The 22,162-nt window shown below is 43.6% G+C and overlaps 2 protein-coding genes and 1 long non-coding RNA gene across 7 annotated transcripts in view; 1 reads left to right on the top strand and 2 right to left on the bottom strand.

The window, feature by feature from the left end:
• Positions 1 to 22,162, bottom strand: part of SIAE (sialic acid acetylesterase) — a 127,356-nt gene that overhangs the window by 55,525 nt on the left and 49,669 nt on the right. The gene's annotated exons all lie outside the window — the stretch shown is intronic.
• On the bottom strand, positions 8,976 to 22,041 carry LOC145716291 (uncharacterized). Its single transcript, XR_014138874.1, has 2 exons — positions 21,763 to 22,041; positions 8,976 to 16,465 (listed from the first exon to the last, which is right to left on the bottom strand). It is a non-coding gene; the product is annotated as an uncharacterized LOC145716291 (long non-coding RNA).
• On the top strand, positions 12,084 to 18,804 carry PANX3 (pannexin 3). Its single transcript, XM_081799231.1, has 4 exons — positions 12,084 to 12,264; positions 13,672 to 13,814; positions 16,269 to 16,483; positions 18,014 to 18,804. The coding sequence occupies exons 1-4, from the start codon at positions 12,084 to 12,086 to the stop codon at positions 18,651 to 18,653; spliced, it is 1,179 nt and encodes a 392-aa protein (XP_081655357.1). The 3' UTR covers positions 18,654 to 18,804.

Here is a 22,162-nt window from a genome sequence, read left to right as displayed (position 1 = left end):
TACATTCCTTATTAGGTACATTTTTATTTTAATGAGGACAGACTTTTTAGCCAATAAATCTCAATTTGGGGAAATTCAAGTCTCAGGAAGTTGGTGAGTTAGATGTATTTTTGGTCAGAGTTAAGGGCTGGAGTCCCCTTGGAGAAATTATGAAATTATAGCACAAACACCAAAACCCATCTTCTTCAAGGCCTTTTATGTTGATGAGTATATATTCACACTGATCAATGATTGCTTATTTTTCTTTGTGGCCCCTATTCAACCAAGGCTCAGCAGTGCTGGTTGGTATCTTATTTATAGATTTTTGCTTAGAATTTTTCTACATCCAGGACACCTGGGTGGCTCAGTCAGTTTAGCATCTGCCTTCGGCTCAGGTCATGATCCGGGGGTCCTGGGATCGAGTCCCACATCGGGCTCCCTGCTCTGGGGGGGAACCTGCTTCTCCCTCCCCCTCCCCCTCTGCCTGCTGTTCCCCCTGCTTGTGCTCTCTCTGTCTGTGTCAAATAAATAAATAAAATCTTTAAAAAAAATTTTTTTTCTACGTCCTTCAGTATCATTAATAAATCCCAAGCTATCTCCTCAGTCCCACTGCACAAAATTTACAAATAGAGAAAAACAATTCATTATCACAAACTTCACATAAGCCCCATAAGGCACAGTCTCCTTGGGACTTGAACACAAATCAGACCTCAGGGGTTCATTGAAAGTTGAGTTTTCTCTAAGAACCTTTGAGGGCTCTTGCTTGGATGATGTGACCCTAGGAGAAGTTCCTCTGACTTGATGTCTCTTCAGAGACTGTTGCCATGGAGGCATTTCAAAGGCATCTCAAAGCTATTAGAGCCACCTGCTTATTTGTTTTCTGTTTTATTTTATTTTTACTTTCTATTGAGGTAAAATTCACCATTTTAAGCATTTTCAGTTGTATATACTATAGTTTTTAGTACATTTGCAATGCTGTGCAATCATAAACAGTCACTCCCTACTCCCACCTTCCCTCAGCCCCTGGCAGCCACTAATCTGCTCTCTGTCCCTAATGATTTGCCCGATTTGGTCATTTCATATAAGTGGAATTGTGCAATATGTGGCCTTTTATGTCTGTCTTCTTTCCCACAGTGTAATGTTTTTAAGGTTCATCCATGTTGTAGCATGTGTCGATATTTCAACCTTTTTGTGGCTGAATAATATTCCATTGTATGGATATACTACATTTCCTTTATCCATCCATGCATCTGTTGATGGACACTTGGGTTATTCCCACTTTATAAATAACGCTGCCTGAAGGTCAGTCAGAGGTAAGAACTTAGGGTCTTCTCAGATCTGTTCTGAGCATGTGCCCGTGCTGGACATGCATGTGGTCTTCTAGATTCTCAGGAATACATGGGAGCTTTTCAAAGCCCCTATTTCCCAAAACATCTCATTCCCTAGTCTTTCTTCCCAAGTTATATGGCTCATCTATTGTTTGCCCCAACTATTATCCTTGCAGTCACTGATGCATTTGCCTTTAAACATTTATTCATACATGTCTTCCTCCCCCTACAGCCGCCTCGGCCCTGGGAGAAGTCCAGGTTAAGTGAAGTAGAGGCAAGCCCTTTGAGCTCGCCTTTCAGAGGACCACCAGAGGGGTCTAAACAAATAGCCATAATTCTTGGAGAATTAGGGTCTGTTGCGCTCCCTCCAGTCCTGGTTCTTATATCAGGAATGCAGGCTGCGGTCTTCAAGGCCAACACCCAGCAGGGAGCAGGAGATGCATCCAGGATAAAGTAAAATGCCACAAAGCTGTCCTACTGAGATTTAGCTCTTTTCCATTAATTGTGTGTCTCTGGTTGCTGCTACAAACTTTTGGTTAGTATCCAAAGTTCCTAGAAAGTTAATTTCAAAAGTCTTTTGTCAGTTTATTTATTGCTTTTGTGCATGAAAGGACATGGGGAGCCCCCTACTCTGCCATTTCTGCTGACATCACTCTAGAATCATCTCTTTCCCTCTCAGATATATCCTAATTCAATGATAAATTATATGGCCCTGCTAATTATTCAGACCATATACTTTGGAATCAGTCTGATCTCAGTACAAATTCTGCCTCTGCCGCTTCTTAGCTGAACGACCGTGGCAAAGTTGATTAACCTCTCTCTGACTTTTAAATCCCTTATCTTAAAATGGGATAACACACACAACTCAAGGAGTTATATTTATGAATAAATGGGGTGCCATTTCTGCACCATAATTTAAGGTATAAAGCTTATGATACAATGTGGGTTTCCCTGTCTTTACTAGTGAAATCTGAAGCCAAGCCTAGAGGAACACGTTTAAGGCAGGCATTGTTAGTGGAGAAAGGTGGAGGGAATCATATGAAACCATGTATTTTTAAATGCAACACAAAGAGGTTAAGTTATAAACAGTGTCTATAATATGGTCTCATTTCAAGAAAAAAAGGCACATATATCCATACAAAAATATCTGGAAGGTAGACATTAAGTAGTTAAGAATGGTCATTATTAGATAGAGGAAATATGGTGTTTTTAATTTCTCATTTTTTTCTTACATTTTATCACTTTTTTCATATTGCTTTTGAAATTAAAAAAATATGCTTATGAAACACAGTAATAAGATCCCTCTCCTGTTTATCTCCAGAAATCCAGTAAATCAATTTTACTTTAAAAAATAAAGTCCAGGGGCGCCTGGTTAAGTGTCTGCCTTTGGCTCAGGTCATGATCCCGGGGTCTTAGGATGGAGCCCAACATCAGGCTCCCTGCTCAGTAGGAACCTGGCTTCTCCCTCTCCTCCCCGCTCCTGCTTTCTCTCGCTGTCTCTCTCTCAAGTAAGTAAATAAAATCTTTAAAAATAAATAAAGTCCAACAAAAAGTCTGTTCTAGCAAAACAGTGTGTTACAGGATGGGCTGGTGGCCAGAGGTCCCGGGTCCCAGGCCCAGTTCCGTCTCTTACTAGCTACCTGGTAATTTGAGTAACTTTTTGAGCTTTAGTTTCCTGGAAGATGATATATATATATATATCATACTAATACAGCATTCCTCTTTTTCCCTGTGCTGTGCTAATAGCAAGACATCAAGAATAAAGTGACTGAGAGACACAGGTGTACATATTTAAAAGGCTACAAACTTAGAACACAGTGGCTGTCAAATGTTCATGTACATCAGAATCGCCTAGAAAAGTTAAGACTCAGATTGCAAGCCTCATCTCCAGAATTTTGATAGATCTGGGTGGGGCCCAAGGTTTATATTACAAATTCCCAGGGGGTGCTGATGGTGCTGATCTGAGAACCACACGTTAAGAACCACGGAACTAGAGGCAAGGGAAAAAAAGTTCTTTGGTTTCAAGTTCCAAGTCATCTCTCAGTTCTGTGACCTTGGGCAAATCTCTTAATCTATCTGCTCTTGAGTTTCTTCACCAATAAAAAACATATTATAATTCCTGCTAATAAGTACCATCTGCCCCCAAGATTTTTATGAGGATTAAATGATTTAAATGTGTGAAAGGAATGCATAAACTCTACTGAATTATGCAAATGGCATTAATTATATAAGTAAAGCAACTAAAGTAACTAGAATTTAAATTATTTTTATTTTAGGAAATAAATCTTAGACACAGATGTCTGTCAGTTTAGATTCCCAACAATGAGGATGCACGCTTCTAGAAAACATGTCTAAGATTTGAGTGCTTTGCCACTGTGGGGATACTAGCGCTTTGGTTAAATACCATGATGTGAGCATGTAAATAATAATAATAAACAACACAAGAGTTAACATTTATTGGACACTTGCTATTTACCAGGTCCCACGGTGATTTAAACCTCACGATCCTATGAAGTAGCTACTATAATAATTCCCAAGCTCTAGCTAAGGGAGCCTAGGCTTCCTGTGGTCATATAACTCGCTCAGGGTCACACAGTCAAGATGGAAAACAGACTTAAATAATATGCTTAGAGTGCTTTTGTTGATTCACTTAATTATTTAGACATAATTTAGACATTATTCGCTAATTCAGGGCCCAGAATAGTTTCTAATTCATTATAGTTATTATGAGTTATTTGCTAAGGGAATTAGATTTGATTTGGATTTAGTTCTCTTATACTCGCTGAACCCCCCAATTCTTCTCTCCTATCCCCCCAACATAGGTACATCACAGTTTGAATTTCTCAATACTTAATGTTTACTGTACTATGAGTATGTTTCTTTCCTGGTTCTGTTTTCTTTTTTCTAGAGTGAATGCTGTCCCCGTGACTTTCTATGTGCCTCTTAATATTTCTGCATACTCCACTCTGAGGGGTGGAGTATGACATAAGACGGGAATTTAAGGACAGACTTCTTGGGACCCCAAAAGAAAGGATACACAGAGGAGGGGATCTGGTTCCCCACTCAAATCATTTTTCTTTTGATCTGTGAACATATTACGTTCTATTTCTGGCTTCACCTACTTTTAACCCTGACCTAACCTGAATTTTCCTGAGCTCCTCTGAGTACAGACAAAAGATAGAACTCATCTTTTTTCCCAATTTTATTGAGATAAGCTATATTCCAAGCCTAATCTACCCAATTTTTAAGCTATAAAATTATTCTGATTCCTGAATTTTTCAAGCTAGAAAATTCTCAGTTGATATAATCTAATCTTTCTTTAATAGAACACTGTAGGGAGTCATAGATGCTGACTTTCCAGCATCATGGGGCTTAACCCAACTACCAATTTGGATTCAGTTTCATGTATAAAGAAAATCTAGTTACTGGCATAAATACACAAAGTACTATATCCTACTTCTTTTCTGCTTTTTTACAGTTTTCATTACATACACTCACAAGCATATATAATTTTTCACAGATAAATGTGATAATTTACATCTTTTTTATGGATATATACAATTCCTTGTTTTTTATTTCTTTCCTTCATCTTTGGCTACATCATGCATATACCACATGCAAGCATGTAAAACAGTTTCTTCATGGTCTTCTAACTTCTACAACTGGGTGCATTAAAATTCAGTGAGTCGGGGCACATGGGTGGGTCAGTCGGTTAAGCGTCTGCCTTCAGCTCGGGTCATGATCCCAGGGTCCTGGGATCGAGCCCCGCATCAGGCTCCCTGCTCAGTGGGGAGCCGCTTCTCTCTCTCCCTCTGCTGCTCCCCCTGATTGTGTGCTCTCTGTCAAATAAATAAGTAAAATCTTAAAAAATAAATAAATAAAATAAAATTCAATGAGTCGATCTCCATTAATACTGATATGCGTAACCACACATGCCCTCCTTAATACCCATCACCCATGTTGGCTAATTGAACATAATAAAAAAAAATACTGATATGCATGGCTTGTCAGAGTGCAGACTGTACCCCTTTTTGACCACATGGTACTGTCACCCCAACTACTGCCCTCTGATTTAGCTGGTAACTAACCTCTCCTGCTGTATTGGATCATAGAGCTTCAGGTCCAGGGAAAATCTAAAGTCAATTTCCAGCTGCCTGATGGCAATTCATATTTCTATAGCAACTGAGCATTTGAAAAAAATATTTCCATATGCATTATCCCATTTTGGGTTTACAGAACACCTTAAGAGTTGATATTTTGACTTCTCACTTTGCAGATAAGGACAGGACTTGTCATTCAGTACATGGTATAACTATAACCACACCACGCTGTACTCCCTGGATTTGGGATAATGTCAGCTTTACATTATCATGTTCTGGTGAATATTTTGGGATTGCCTCTATGAAAAAGGAGATTAAATTTCTGAAGCAAAATACACATCCAGACCCAAGAAATGCAACACAAAAAGCTTTATCTCTAAATGTATGGAAAAGACTGTAGGCAGTAAAAACTCCAGGTCTTGGCCATTTCCTCTAACCATGCTGATCTCTGAAACACTGCCCAGCTCATCTGACTCCTAACAAACATTGAGTGTAGTGAGAAGAGTAAAACACAGTTCAGTGGGGGCAGATGCTCATACCTGGCCTCCTACCGGGAAGAGAATTGCTGCACAACATACCTCTACAGGGACAGAGTTCATTCTCAGGGGCTGCACAAGGCAGCCAGGGCTCCAGGCCCTCTACTAGAGAGCACCACGGTGGGGAGCCTGGTCTTGATTGCTCTAATATTTCCTACTTCTCAGCTTCACACTCCCGTATACTACTTCATCAGAAACTTGTAATTTATGGATCTCGGCAACTGCTCTATGATTACCCCTAAGGTACTGATGAACTTTGTGTCCGAGACACCATTTGAGGACAGCATGTCACAGCTCTGTTCCTAGCTTGTGTTTGTCAGTGGCTGGGGTTACACGCTGACCACAGCATGCTGTCATCAGGTCTCATCAAGCCAGATCCCAGCTGGTAGTTGTGGTATTTATAATGGGGTTGATTGGTTCGACAATAGACATCGTGCCTGGTATTAAAGTTGTCCTTTTGTGAGTTATTCATCAGCCATTGCTTCTCCCATATACTAGCATGCATGATATTGACGTGACAATTTTCTTTTCGGCTTAATTCAATGTTGTCGTGGCTATTAACAATCTTTGTTTCCTATGCCTTTTCTCTCCAGCATCCTCCACATCAGCGTCAGAGAGGGCGAGTCCAAAGCCCTGAGCAAAACCTCTGAGATTATTCTATGGGTTTGATGCATTCATGCTCAGATTGTTCCCTCTTGGATTGCTTGCTATAGGAGAAGCCATTGAAATACCACATATCATGCAGCTCTGGAAAACACCACTACACTGTCCTGCAAGAATGGGAGTTAAAAGACCAAATAGTGTCTTAATATTAGTATGAAAATAGTTTTGACCTTATGGACCCCTTAAAAGCTCCTCAGATACTCTCAGGGGTTCCTGGACAACATTTTGAGAACCTATACTTATTATATTCAATAACACTGACACAAATTTTAAAGTCGAATGGTGTTAACTATCAGTGAAGATGTGGAAATGTGAGAAACTTTATGAGCCACAGCCATTCTAGAGAGCAATATGATATGACTTAAGACGAGGTAACTATTAAAAAAAAAAAAAAAAGACGAGGTAACTATATGCTGCCCTATGACCTAAAACTTCCAGGTCCTCCATATATATCCCAATGGAATTCTCTTGAAGGACCACAAGGGGAAATGTACATTTTCTGTGGCACAAGGAGTACAAGCAAAATGTGTGTTCATCAACAAGCAAATGAGGAGGTAAAATGAAATATTTTGCAGCAGTAAAAACAACAGATTAGCTGTGAACATAGCAACATGAATTGACTTTAGAGGCACGGGGCTGAGTTAAAAAAAAAAGAAAGAAAATGAGATATGAAACACAAAATCACTTATGAATATTAAAATTCTAGTACATAGACTTTTGGGTAAAGTGCAATATGTCATGGCAGGGAATAAAAGGCTATATTAACTATAAAATTATGCTTTTTTAATCAGGATATCAGGAAGCTATGGAAGAAATGAGGACAAGATGAATTAAACTTCCAGAAGGGACAGACCCATTTCGAGGTAAGAGGACAATGTCCAGGAATTTTTACCCTGGAGGAATTTTCTGCTTGTGGGTGCCAACTCACCCTGGACTAGACCAACAGTGAAATCTCCTACACTCTGCGGTATTTAGGAAACAAAAACACTGCACAGGGAAGGAGCCTGCATTCAACTCACTGATACAAACTCACCCAACCCGTCTCTCCTTCAAAACAGGGGCCATATTGTGAAACTAACTACATGCAGTGGGAGGCGAAAGAATTAAGCTGAAATCCTCTAAAGAGGATAATAGAACCTCTCCAGTCTTCCAGAGATTAAGAGACAAAGACCCAACAGACTCCCCATCAAAAATCTGGAAAGATCAGGCTCTAAGATTAGAAAAAATTAAGTTGTGGAATGAATCTTATTAAAACTCCAGCACTGACCTAACTCAGCTCAGTCCCTGATCGGATTCAGTGATGAGCATCTTACCCTCTGTACCTAACAAAAGAAAGGGGAAACATCTCTGGCAAAAGAGAGCATCATCTAGAGCCATCTCTGGTTCTTACAGTTAGTTCTTTTATCCACAATGTTCAGCATATAGTGCAAAAATGACAAGGAGGTAAGACCATTTGCAAAAAGGAGACAGTAGAAGCAGATCTTCAGATCATCCCAATTCTGGAGTTGGCAACAAGGATTTGAAAACAATTCTTATTAATATGATCAAGAAAATAGAGAATGGATGAATTAGATGAAAGTGTGGGGGTTTTCACCAGAAAATTGGGATCCTTAAAAAAGAATAAAATGGAATTTTCTGGAGTGATGAGAACGTTCTAATCTTGAGTAGGTGTGGATTATACCTGTGTATGCATTTGTCAAATTCTGTGTATGCACACTTAAGCTTTGTGCATCATTGTACGTAAATTTTACCTTAAAAGAAACAAACTGTAAACATATTTTAAGTATAATTAGTGATATGCATGGTGAAGTATTTAGAGAAGTATGTGAATATTTGCCATTTACTTTGACATATACCCAGAAAAATAACATGGATTGATGGGTAGATAGAGGGGTGGGTAGATAGATGTGTAAAAAATCAAACACAGTGGGGCGCCTGGGTGGCTCAGTTGTTAAGTGTCTGCCTTCGGCTCAGGTCATGATCCTGGGGTCCTGGGATCAAGCCCCGCATTGGGCTCCCTCCTCAGTGGGAAGCCTGCTTCTTCCTCTCCCACTCCCCCTGCTTGTGTTCCCTCTCGCTGTGTCTCTCTCTGTCAAATAAATAAATAAAATCTTTAAAAAAAAAATCAAGCAGAGTAAAATATGCTAATGGTAGAAATATTACAGATGTTCACTGTATAAGCTTTCAACTTTGCTCTATATTTAATGTTTTCATGATAAAATATTGCTACAATATAATGAGAGGATATAATAAATACTGGTATGCAAAATAAATTTGACAATTTGTTTGAAAAATGGACAATTTCCTCAAAAATTTAACTAGTCACCTGTAGTGCTTTTAAAACATGTCACATATTTTTTGACACTCCCTTCAAAATGTGGTGCCTAATTCCCCTCCCCTTGAATATGGGCTGGATTTCATGGCTCCCTTCTATTGAATAGGAAAAAAATAGAAACAGCCATTGCAACGTCAGAGGTGAAGTCCTGAAAGGCATTACAGCTTCCTGTTTGATCTATCTGTTGGAGTATCCGCTCTGGGAAAACCAGCTGCCATGTTGCCCCCATGGAGAGGCCCCTGTGATAAGAAATGGAGGCCTCCTGCCAACACCCAATGAGACTCCAGCCAATGATCACTGGGTGCACCTGGATTTGGATCCTCCAGTCCCACCAAAGCCTTTGGTTGTCTGCAACCCCAGTCAACATCTTGCCTATAACTTCGTGAGAGATCTTGAGTCAGAACAACCCAGCCAAGCCGCTCTTAAATTTCTGATCTACAGACGCTTTGAGATGAACTTTATGCACCATGGCCATTCTAGAGAACAATATACTACTTAAGATAAAGTGACTATATGCTGCCCTATGACCTAAAACCTCTAGATCCTCCGTATATATCCCAATTGAATTCTCCTGAAGGACCATAAGGGGAAATACACATGTTCAGTGGCACGAGGAGTATAAGCAAAATGAGTGTTCATCAACAGGCAACTGAGGAGGTTAAGTAAATATATGCCTGTTTTAAGCCCTCAGTTTTAGTACAGTTTTTATGCAGCATTAGAAAACTAGTGCATTTAAGCTAATAGAAGAGAGACCAGAAAATCCGAAGTCAAATATTTATTAAGGAAACTGAATCCATTAACTAAAACTTCCCCACAAAGAAAACCCCATGCCTAGATGGCTTCATTTATGAATTCTTGCAAATATTTAGTGAAGAGAATTGACACTGATCTTGCACAAACTTTTCCAGAGAACAAATTAAAAAGAAGTCTTTTCTAATTCTTTTCATAAGGCCAGCATTATGTGCCAGAGTCCTTCCAAGAAAGGAAAACAGGATCAAGCTTGTTCTTTTTTGTAAATATAAATGCAAAATCTTTAACCAAATTTTAACAAACTGAAACCACCGAAAAAAAAAAGAATAAATGTAGAGCAAAAGAAGCCAGACACAAAAGAATATATCCATATGATGCCGTTTCTAGAAAGTATAAAGAAGACAACACTAATGTATGTTATTAGAAGTTAGCATAATGATTATCTTTTGGGAAATTATACTTAGGAAGGAGGACAAAAGTGGCTTCTGGGGTGTTAGCAAGGTTCTAGTTCTTGATCAAAGGAAAGTTTATTGAACTTTATGCTTATGATATGTGCATATCAATGTAAATTATACTCCAACAAAATGTAAAATGATTTAGGCAAAAGAAAATACATACATACAAACCAATAATGAACATTTGGCAAAAACACACACAGTGAAAAGATACAGAAATGAGAGTGTGGAGAGACTAATGGGGAATAGAATAGATCCTGTTCCCATGCCTGGATTATTCCACTTTGCACACAGGGCAGCTGAGAATCAGAGTTGGCCTCTAGCCTGGGGATGGAGAGAGAGGCAGGCCCAGCCTGGACATTTGTGAGCCCAGGAAAAAACAGTTCAAATAGAGGCCCACAGACCATATACCTAAACATTTTAAAGTTATAAATCAAGCTAACTGTTAAATAAAATATGTTCTATCTGTCTACCTTGTCACACATATACACACACATAATGATAATAATCATTAATGATCAGGAATGCCAGGTTTGAATTTAGAATCCTCAGAATTCCCAGATCCCTTCTTCCCAAACCACCTAAGTCCCACATTGCCAGAAGCCTCACAGTTACATGTGTGGGCACTCCACGGCTTTTAAATTCTATCCAGATCCCTACAACAAGCAATTTCTTAAGCCCAGGAGTGCACACCAGCAGCATGATCTACCCTTGGGAGGACGCACCTGAGGAGAAGGCCTGTACCGGCCCTGGAAGCAGGCCGGGGCCACCTCGACAGGGAATTACAGTGTCCCAGGTGCTAGGAGAGTGGCCTACCTCCCAATGGACACTTCCCCCTAGCCCCAGGGACTCTTTGCCTTGTAAGGATACAGCCAAAGGGGTCCAGTGTGAAGGCCAAGGTCAGGTCCTCTCTTGCCAAGTCTAGAGGTGGTGCTAGAGACAAGAGTGCCCTATGCCCAGTGTTTGCTTTTCCACCCACCCAACTCCACCAAGTTGAAATAGAGTTGACATTTGCCCTACACTTTAGCTTACAAGGCACCTTCACATACAATACTCTTAATCAATCCTCACAATCTTGTAAGATTACAACATAATACCATTTGATAGATGAGAATACTGAACCAAAAGTGACTTGCCTAAAGTCACGTAATAAAAAAAAAAAAAATGAGTACTGCTAGGTCTACAGTGGGAGACTTTTTCCTCCAAATTTTAAAGGCCATGTTCTTTCCACTATTCAATACTGCCACCCATCCCCCAGCTTTCTAGAGAACTCACGGAGGCTAAAAAAAAAATTGTAAATAGATGGAAACTGTATGTATGTGGCTGAAACACTGTGGGAGAAGACCAAAGGCAGGGAAGGAAATTTAACAGCAAATATAGAGTAGTTTCTGGGAAAGAGCCTGGGCCCAAGGCGAAAATCATCACGGAGACAAAGAATACAATGTAGGAGCAACAATCCTAGCTAGGTCTTGGGGGCCCCACTCCCACCCTAACCACAAAATGAGGGCCTTCAACAGATTTAAGCAATCTCCACCCAAATTCCACACCAATTACATGGGGGGCCCTGGCTCCACAACCCTCCTTCTCTCCACCACCCCACCAAAAATACTTTATTAATGAGAGGGCAGCATAAAGCCACGGGGCTCCATCTGCTCGGGGACAATCCAGAGAGAGGAGCCTGGCACCAGCCCCGGCTGACGCCCGACCCTCCTCCAGTGAGGACCCACTAAGCTATACCTCCCTCTAATTACCAGATGCCTGGCTCAGGGCCTGGCCGGTTATTTAGAGAACCAGTGCCTGGTCCTAGCACAGATCCCCGCGAGGCTGGGGCTGCGGGCACTGTCTGCTCAAAGCCAGCTGCCTGAAGAGGCCATCTCCCCACACCACTGTCCTGGGACCCTTCCTGCCGCCGCCGCACCCCGAAGGTCCCTGGCACCATGTCGCTCGCACACACAGCTGCAGAATACATGCTGTCAGATGCCCTGCTGCCTGACCGCAGAGGCCCCCGCCTCAAAGGACTGCGCCTGGAACTTCCCCTGGACCGCATGGTCAAGTTCATAGCTGTGGGCTTCCCCTTGTTGCTGATGTCCCTGGCATTTGCCCAGCAGTTCTCCTCCGGTAAGTGGCCTCCAAGACCCGGTGTACGAGAGGGGCGCCTGGGTGGCTCAGTCGTTAAGCGTCTGCCTTTGGCTCAGGTCATGATCCCAGGGTCCTGGGATCGAGCCCCACATCGGGCTCCCTGCACCGCGGGGAAGCCTGCTTCTCCCTCTCCTACTCCCCCTGCTTGTGTTCCCTCTCTCACTATGTCTCTCTCTGTCAAATAATAAATAAAATCTTTAAAAAAAAAAAAAAAGACCCGGTGTATGAGAGACCCCGCTTTGTTTCCCTCTGTGCCTGGGCTCTGAAGTGAGACAGCTCCCACACTGTCCAGCTTTTGTGACTCTGGCCTGGGCATTACCCAAAAGGCAGGCGATGCAGGGGTTAAGGGCATCAACAGAGCAAAGGTACCGAAAATTTTGAAAGTCATTTCCCAACTTTTATAATAAAATCATTTAGTTTAAATCTCAGTATTTCATATATTTTATGCATTGCAATAAAATAAACTTTTATTTTGATTTTCATATGGATGAGAGAGATTGGAGTTCCATGTTTTCAGGACCCCGGACCGCTAACGGTCCTAGTCAACCATGCTTTAGACGAGTCTCTTACCGTCTCAGCCTTCTCCTACTCTCCCCCTCCCAGGCTTCCGATTTGAGGACATACATTAAGAGCCTGACATATCATACGTGCTAAATAAATCCATTCCTTCTTCTCCACAGACTGTGGCCACACACGCAAACATGAACAAACACGTATATCTGCTGTTCTAGGCACTAGATTAACTCAGCAAATTTCCTGTTAAAGAAAAGGTAGACTTCCTGAGAACTGGGATTTCTGGCTTTCTTTTCTGGCTGTGCGATTAGCTTCCTATGTTTCCCAAGGGGTTATCTCAACCGTGCACTGCCTCTTCATTCACCCACAAGATGGAAAGAACCATTGGTTCCCATTTCTTTCTCTCTCTAGAGAATGACAGGAAAACAAAACTCTCCCCCCACCGAGCCCACTTTCCTTTCAGCACAACCTGCTCACCCTTTCTCTGGATGTGGGCGCAGAAGCCCAGGCAATTAACCCTCTAAAGTTTAGAACCTAGAAGATGTCAGTCCTCTCAGGAAGGTCTCACCCCCAAACCCAGGAGTGGGGGGCGCCCCCACTGCCCCCGTGTCTGGGAGTCCAGGGGGAGCTCCGAGAGGAAAGAACCCACGTCAAAGGCCAGTCACATGGGCAGGCCTGAGCCAAACAGACCTGTGGTGACTTGGCCGTGTGGCCCCCAGAAACTGGGGCCTGGGATGGAGAAAGTGCCTGCCAGAGATGGAAATTAGCAGAGCTGTGGAGGCAACCCCTGGAAGGCTCTCGGCTGGGTGATCCCTGGGTCCCCATTCCTCCGCTCCAGCTCCGGGCTGTTCCCAAGCCATGTTCCTGTTCCAGGGCCTCCCATCCGCTGCTTCTCTCCCAGTAACTTCAGCATCCGGCAGGCCGCCTACGTGGACAGTTCCTGCTGGGACTCGCTTGTTCACCACGAACTGGATGAGCTGGGCCAGCACAAGATGAAGTCCCTGTGGCCTCACAAGGTAAGGTGGGCTGGGCTCCATCCGGCCACTGCGGGGCGGGGCGGGGCAGGCCAGAGCCACATCATTGTCTTCTCTCTGGTCTCTTCACCACCCCGCCCCCTGCTTTTTTATTTTCATCATTGACTCCTGTGTTTCTTCAAGCGTCCGGTGATCTTTGGTTGCCCACTTTTATCTGATTGGAACCTTCGTGCCCATGGGTGAGGCTGGCTGACCAGCCTTCTGATTACAGTGAAGCCTTTGGGCCATTTCACTGGGGAAACCTCAAATATCGGTGTGTGTAATCCTTTATCTTGGGCCGGTCCCCAAGAAGAATCACTGGATCCTTAATCTGCGCAGAGGGGGCAGGGGGCAGTGGGTACTAAGCTCAGCTGCCAACCCTCTAGGAACTCAGCTGTGGGTCTCAGCACCTAGTATTCACTCAACTAACGCAGTTCTCAGTGCTGTTCCCCTGCCCTCAATGGAGCCAAGTGCAAAAGCTCTTTGGTTTAATGTTTCCAAAGAGTGAACCACAAGCCTCTGCCAGGGGATGGAAAGGGCAGTCGCTTGATCAGTGCGTCACGTTACAGGGAGGATCAGTGGGTCTGTTTTTTCAATACTCCTGTTGGCAGGCCCACCTGTACCTCCATTTTCAGAGGTACCTCATATCTGCAATTCCTGGGTCTTTCCAGCCCTATGGTGCAAAAACAGCTTGTTTGGCCTGCCTCAACTCCCCATCCTGCCCACGGGCCACCATTTCCTAGCATGATACTGCTTTCCAGTTTGCAATGTTTTATGGCTCTTGTCTTCTGTTTTCCTTGTCCTGATAGAATTAGGTCTTTTTTATCCCCTTATTGTCATTCTTGTGGGGCTTCACGAGGGATCAGAAGTCATGGGTGTCCAATTCACGATGTTGAATCGGAAGTCACTCATGACGTTTTCCAGTTATGACAGTTTACAAGGCCTCCAAAGGCCACACAGGTCTGGGACCCAGACAAAACCAGAGACTTAATGGAAAGAGTTCATGGGGGTCTCTGTCACAAGTGTTCAAGTGGGATCCAGATGGCAACAAGGTCAAGATATTGCAGACGAGATTCAAATGTCAGAAAAGAGTTAAACGGTCTGTCAGGATCGCCTGAGTGCTCTTTATACCCAGATTCCCTGGCTCCACTTCAAACCCACTGAAACAGAATCTCTGGGAGTGAAGTTTATTTTCAAGAAATGCCATTTCTTGAACAGGAATGAAAAGGTTCTGATTTTCTCGAGTGGACTGGTGTAGTTTTCCTAACCTGTCTCTGGTGTTTAGTTCAGAAACACACACACACACCTTTTTCTTCTCTACCTAGCTGCCACCAAATATGCATCCTCCCTCTTTTTCTTCAAACTCTCCTCTAATATAAAAAGCATCCCTACTTCAAGAAAAGCTATAGTCAAGTAGTCTTTAAGGGAATAAGCCCCCAAATCAGACTGCCTAGTTCCCGATTCTGCTCCCCCACCCACGAGATGTGTAACCCTGGCCAGGTCACTTAACCTTCTCGTGCTTCAGTCTCCTTGTCTGTAAGATAGAGATATTAATAGTGCCTGCCCGGCAGCATCCTCCTGATGATCAAAAGAAACATGCAGGTGAAGCACCTAGCACAAATGTAGCTTCAAAAAGCCTACAACAAGTAGAGTTTTTACTGTGGCCAAAATAGTGGCTTGTCTCAAGTAGCATATTGTCTAGTTGAGAACACAAGACTCCCACGTACCTCAATGTCAGCTTGTGTACATGCATAACAGAAGTGGCCCCCAACGAATTCCAAGGCAGTCCCTGAGGGTGTCGTTTGGCATGACCACGACTGCAGAGATGAAAGGACCACCGCACAGGAGAGGAGTCAGGGAAGGCATGGAGGATGTGGGATTTGACCTCCTCCCCTCAGCGACGTTGGGGCCCCTGGCTGGGCTTTGAAAGCTAACAGACTCTGGATGCCTAGCAATAAGAACTTGGAGCAGTCAAAGAAAGAGAGGTTGATGGAGAATGAAGATTGAGAATGAAGGTCGCTCTCCCCCAGGATGTGACGCCATGACCACAGTTGGCCGTGATCTCTGGTTAGCGACCCAGGCTAACATTCATAGGGAACAGGGGGTGTGTTCTCATGTTCTCTCTCTGTCCCCTTCTCCCCTTCTCTCTCCTTCCTTCCCTCCCTCTGTCCTTCTCCCTCCCTTTGCCCTCCCTGGGGTCCTCCACACCTACACAGACTCCAGATCTGAGGAGTGGAGCTGGGGAGCAGAGAGACCCACCATCCCTTCTCCTCTGGGCTTCACTATATTCAGCCAAGTCAGCGGAGAGCCTTAAGTCCTGGGCCTGTGGTGGCTCATTCCCCACCTGCCTCCCCTTTCTGAGGCAGGAAGCAGGGAATGAGAGCCCCTCACTCAGAGCTCTGTCTACAAGGCCCCTGCACCCTGGGCCTCCCTCCTCAGCTCACTCTCGCCCCACAGGCCCTCCCCTACTCCCTGCTGGCCCTGGCTGTGGTCATGTACCTGCCCATTCTGCTGTGGCAGTATGCGGCGGCGCCGGCCCTCAGCTCAGATCTGCTCTTCATCATCAGCGAACTGGACAAATCCTATAATCGCTCCATCCGCCTGGTGCAGCACATGTTGAAGATCCGGCAGAAGAGCTCAGACCCGCATGATTTCTGGGATGAGCTGGAGAAGTGAGTGGCCTCTCCCACCCCTTTCTGAAGGACTCAACTGCACGTTAACACAATATCCTTGTGCAGGGTCATCTTTAAACTCTCTGTACCATCCTTCTCAAGAATCCAGAGTGTTTAAGATACCATCTCACTCACTTTCTATCATTTCTCTACAGGGAGGAGAGAAAGGACTCTTCCTTAGTTGACAGATGAACACCCCGAGTCACAAAGGGACTAATGTCTCTAATGTACCACTTCCATATACCATCCCCCCCGCTCAGACCCTCCCCCCCGTGCCTCCAGAAAAAGACCCAAATTCTCCCAACTATTTTTCCAAGGCCTTCTACACACTGTCACCAACTACTTTTTCACACCTCTGACCACCAAGTGACAGAAACCTCCCACTCCACCCAGGCAGTCTCCTCCCCTTCTCCTGAATAACCATTCATTCACTGAAGCATTCGTGCATCCTTTACTGCATCCCAGGTGCTGTTCTGGGTGCTTCGGACCCATCAGTGTGTGCTGTGTGTGTTGGGGGCAGGGGTGGGGAGGAGACAAAGCTACCCCTACCCATATGGGGCTCACATTCTACTGAGGGGAAACAGACAACAAATAAACACAACACGAAAGCAAATTACATGGCAGAAGATATGTGGTTTGAAGGGGAAAAAATGTAAAGCTGGGTGAGGGGGTCAGGAAAGCTGGAGGGTGGTGGTGTGGTGCAGTTTTAAATTGGGCGGCCAGGGGGCGCCCCACCAAGAGGAGCATTGAGCTGAGACTTGAAACCGTATTCTGTCTCGTGTTTGTACACATGCTTTTTCCTCTGGAAAAAGCTCCTCTGCCATCTATCTTTCTGGACTCCATCTACCTCTTGAAGGCCATCTCTAAGACAGTATTCTCTGTAAAGGTTTCCGAACACTGTGGTCCGTGCCATTACCTCTCTCCTAACTTTTACAACACCATGGTTTGTATCCATCATTTTAGCCACAAATCAAGCATGATTTTTATTTCCTATTTGCATATCTTATCTGCCTCTTCCCCACAAGCCAGACCGTAAGCGCCTTCAGAGCTGAGACTGGCTTACATGTGCCTGAACACCACAGGTCTCAACAAATACCTGTTAGCATGTTTATTTTTATAAAATAGGTGAATTGGCCTAAAAATCATCCACAGAGTATACAGACCAAGAACCAGAATGTGGTTATCTAGACTCCCAGTCCAGTGCTAATTCAATAAGCCTATTGCTTCCTAAGAATCCCATTTTAGCTTGAAGGTTTAGTCTGCTTTGCTGGGCAGAAATCGAGTGTGACCATTGGTTATTCACTGATCATTCACTGGGTTGACCACATTGCACTCATTAGTTGGAGAATGAAGATCTGCTGACACACCTCTTAGGGGAGAGGAGTGGTTATGCTCAGGGAAGGCAGATTTTCATGTGAGCCAAGAACGCCACATCGGACGCACAGATTCCATTACGTCCCCACATGGCTCTCTCAGGATATGGTTCTAAATGATCTCTCCTAACCCTGCTTCCTTTCTTCCCCTGCCCAGGGCACGGAAAGAACGATACTTCGAATTCCCCTTGCTAGAGCGGTACCTGGCATGTAAGCAGCGCTCACATTCCCTAGTGGCTACCTACCTGCTGAGGAACTCCCTCTTGCTCCTCTTCACCTCAGCCATCTACCTGTACCTTGGCCACTTCCACCTGGATGTCTTCTCCCAAGAGGAATTCAGCTGTTCCGTCAAGACAGGGCTGCTAAGTGATGAGACCCACATGCCCCATCTAATCACGTGCAGGCTGACCTCTCTGTCAGTTTTGCAAATTGCTAGTCTCTCCAGTATAACAATATACACCCTGTTGGTTCCAGTGATAATATACAACCTCACACGACTATGTCGGTGGGACAAACGACTACTATCCGTCTATGAGATGCTCCCAGCTTTTGATCTCCTCAGCAGAAAGATGCTGGGCTGCCCTATCAATGACCTCAATGTGATCCTTCTTTTCCTCCGAGCCAACATCTCTGAGCTCATCTCTTTTAGCTGGTTGAGTGTCTTATGTGTTTTGAAGGACACAACCACCCAGAAGCACAACATTGACACAGTGGTCGATTTCATGACATTATTGGCTGGCTTAGAACCCTCAAAACCTAAACATCTCACCCACCGAATAGGTGATGAAAACCCTTAGTTAAGAAACCATGGAGCAAGAAATTTTATGGAAAGTAAAACTCTCCCTCCTTCTTCACAAGCCTCACACACTAATGTACAAAAATACCGACTTTAGAAATGCTAAGTGTGGATTCAGCTGAATCATCCATCCTGTATTATGTTTTCCTAAAGGTGAGAAGATAAAATCAACACATGAAAACAAATCTGTAAGTTAGAGCTGAAGAGTCAAAGAATTTAAAAAATTAGGTCTAGAGCATTCTATGAGGATAGAAAAAAAAAAAAAGCTAAAACTAAACTAAAAGTCTAGACATTCTACAAGGAGAGAAAGTTCCAAAGGCTATTTATGGAGGCAGGTTCTTCTCTGTATATTTACTCCATGGCCCTTCTAGGATGCACACTCAGCTTAACCCAAAGAGCATGTGGGGCAATCTGCCAAGTGAATAAAAACGTGAAATCCCTGGAAACCCTGTGGTGTGGCCTGAAATCCTAGGAACTTGCCAGCTTGCTTCGTGGAAGTCACTGACCCTGGCCAGACCCTGTGTGGCCCGCAGAGTGGGCCAGAAGATAATGATGCAGGAATTTACCTGCTCTTGGGGGTTAGGACAGCATAGAACAAGGCCAGGGCCATGCGTCAGCTGTGGGTGGAGCTATGGTGGTTTTCATCATCTAAACCAGAAACTCACTTCACCAAGGGCTGGGGTTATGGGCTGTGGACTCCTTCATGACTCCTAATGGGTCCAGGTGTGCTTCTAATCCTCCAGGGGATGCTATACCTCCTCCACTTAGAGCCAATCACTGAATAGCAACCACTTAGAACTAAATGGGAATGATAGTAAAGTGCTGTTGCCCTTTCTCTCTCTTCTCTGACTCATTATCCCATTTTAGCTTCTAACTTCCATTTCTGTGTCTGAACTTAATGGAACCTTAGTCTGACTTCAGACGCCCCGCTCAGCCCACAATACCATGTTGTCTCTCATTGGATATTTCTTTTCAGAGCTGCATATTTCTTCAGAGAATTTTTGTATAGGCCATTTAGACCCTTCCTCATATAGGTAAGCAGAAAAATTATATTGCTCCCATGCATCTGATGATGCTGAGCCTTCGAATGTGCTGTCTACCCTGCTCAAGATGCCCTCCTCCGTTCTTCACTGGCCGCCACCAGCTCTCCTTCAGAGTCTGCCCAGCCGTATTTTCTTCAGCATGGCTTCTCTATCTCCTCCCCTGTTCCCTAACTATGTGCTGCCACATCATTCAATACCTACCTCTGAGATAAAAGTTATTACCCCGTATTAATACTGCCCAGGCACCCAGACAGGTGCCTGTCTTTTCCTCGTAAATAAGTTTCCTAAAAGTTGTGTCATAGTGGGCACTAAATAAATACTCTTCTGAATAAATAAGTGACTGAACGTTGCTTGACAATGTTATATTGTTTGGAGCACACAGACCCAGCCCCTAAATAATCTTGTATAAAAAAAAGCTTTGTGCGCAAAGATGCACTTCACAGCAACTGATGACCAAAAACCAAACAACATGGAAGTAATCATGTAAAATTATTATGCCATAACTAGAATATTAAGGATCCGTTTGAAATTATGCTTATAAAGCAGTCGTAATAACACCACAAAATGACTATAATAATGGTAAGTGGAAAAAAAGGAAACCTTGTATTATCTAACATACATAAAAATGCATGAAAGTATTAACCACACATGTTAAAAACAGCTCACCCTGTGTGGCAACATTATGGATTTTTAAAAATCTTCTTTGTACTATATTTTCTAAATATCTAAAACTTGCACACAGTGTTTTATAAGTTGTAGGGAAATGTTTCTAATGATGAAAAAATATTTTAATTCAAATTCCACTGAAATCCATTGGCCAGAGCAGCTTGAAAACTAAAGCAATGATCACACTTTCCCTCCCACTAAGTATGATACCAGCATATGAAGAGGAATAGTGAAAATAAAGTCAGATCTCAAAGCCTCCAAGGACAAAATATAGCTGGACAGCAAATAAATCATGCAGTTGGCAAACAGATTTTAAAAAAGAAAAAAAGAAAAAGACAATCTCTCCCTATCACTCAATTATCTTTTCTCAGGTTCCAAGAAGCAATCTATACTAGCAGAGGTATGATTGTGGGTATTTCGTAGGCTGAAAATATTCCTTGTAGTTTCCAAAAATGATTCTATTATGGCTGCCTTGAGTTATGGTTCTGAAAGCACACTGGCTCCCTGAGGAGTTGCTCTATTAAAACCCAGCCAAGTCCAACAAGGACAGCCTGCAATATGGAGGGACATAAAAGAACTTTCCTAAGACTCTGCTGTGTTAAAACCATTTTGTCAGACCCTGTCACTATTTTTTATAGTTTGCAGAAATGACATACCTGGGTCATCAATTCTAAACCTCTCTTTTTGAACTCTGATTATAAGTTACTTATACGCATTAGCGTTACATTTTTCTCCAGTAATTCACTTGTTTTAACTATGTACATAGTTTCCTTAATTTCCATATACAACTCTAGAAGTCTACGTTTTGAATATGTAACTGTAATTATATTTTAGATCAGTAAGAGTACCTTACAACTTAGAACCCTCATTAGCCCCCATTATTCTAAACAGTATATTGTGTGTTTTTTTTTTAAAGATTTTATTTATTTATTTGAGACAGAGAGAATGAGATACAGACAGCATGAGAGGGAGGAGGGTCAGAGGGAGAAGCAGACTCCCTGCCGAGCAGGGAGCCCGATGCGGGACTCGATCCCGGGACTCCAGGATCATGACCTGAGCCGAAGGCAGTCGCTTAACCAACTGAGCCACCCAGGCGCCCCAGTATATTCAGTTTTAAACAGGAAAAACCTATGACGCAGAGGCTCACTCAGCTAGTTATGGCATTGCTGGAATAAGCAGGAATACATGCCTTTCATCTTCCAAACCTGAGCCTTTTCCTACACCGCTTCGTAAACAATTGTCTACCCTCCTTATTTGATGATTTTAGATAGACCTCGGCTACAAAGTTAGCTATAAACATACTTGTAGTTTCGTCAAGAAAACGTTTACTGAGTGCCTACTTAGTGCTAGCATGTTATTAAAATTGCGTGTTAGATCTTGTCTTCCCTATTAGAGTCTAACCTGAGGAGGCAGAGGCCTTTTTTTCCATTCACTAGTGTCGTCCCGGATCCTAATAGGCTCTCAAGAAACCTTTCTGCGAGCTGTATACAAGAAAGCCGCAGTCCCAGCACTTGGGTTCAAGTGCGTCCCACAATCCGGGAAGACCTGTGTTAAGAAGTGTGGGAAACTGGCGTTGAAACCCAGTGGGCTGGCGGGAGCAAGTGTGAGATTCGCGCCGGGAATACGGGGCGGGGTGGTTAGGCCTCAGCTCCACACACTCCAGCTAGACACACAGCGCGGAGTCACAGAAAACCGTCTCCCGCCACCTTCACCCGGCCGCCTCCCCGCTCGGATCCGCCGACCGGCACTGCCGCGAACACCGCAGGCTCACCGCCCCGGAAGTTACCCGCGGCCGGCGCCG

Source organism: Leptonychotes weddellii, chromosome 11 (genome assembly GCF_054177405.1).
Source record: "Leptonychotes weddellii isolate Sample4059 chromosome 11, ASM5417740v2, whole genome shotgun sequence".
In the NCBI taxonomy this organism is placed as follows: domain Eukaryota; kingdom Metazoa; phylum Chordata; class Mammalia; order Carnivora; family Phocidae; genus Leptonychotes; species Leptonychotes weddellii.
This window is presented reverse-complemented; position numbering and strand designations above follow the sequence as displayed.

Coding starts and splice junctions, on each gene's coding strand:
- PANX3 (XM_081799231.1), top strand. CDS start 12,084: ATGTCGCTCGCACACACAGCTGCAGAATACATGCTGTCAGATGCCCTG. Junction 13,815..16,268: donor AGTCCCTGTGGCCTCACAAG/GTAAGGTGGGCT, acceptor CTCGCCCCACAG/GCCCTCCCCTACTCCCTGCT. Junction 16,484..18,013: donor TTCTGGGATGAGCTGGAGAA/GTGAGTGGCCTC, acceptor TCCCCTGCCCAG/GGCACGGAAAGAACGATACT.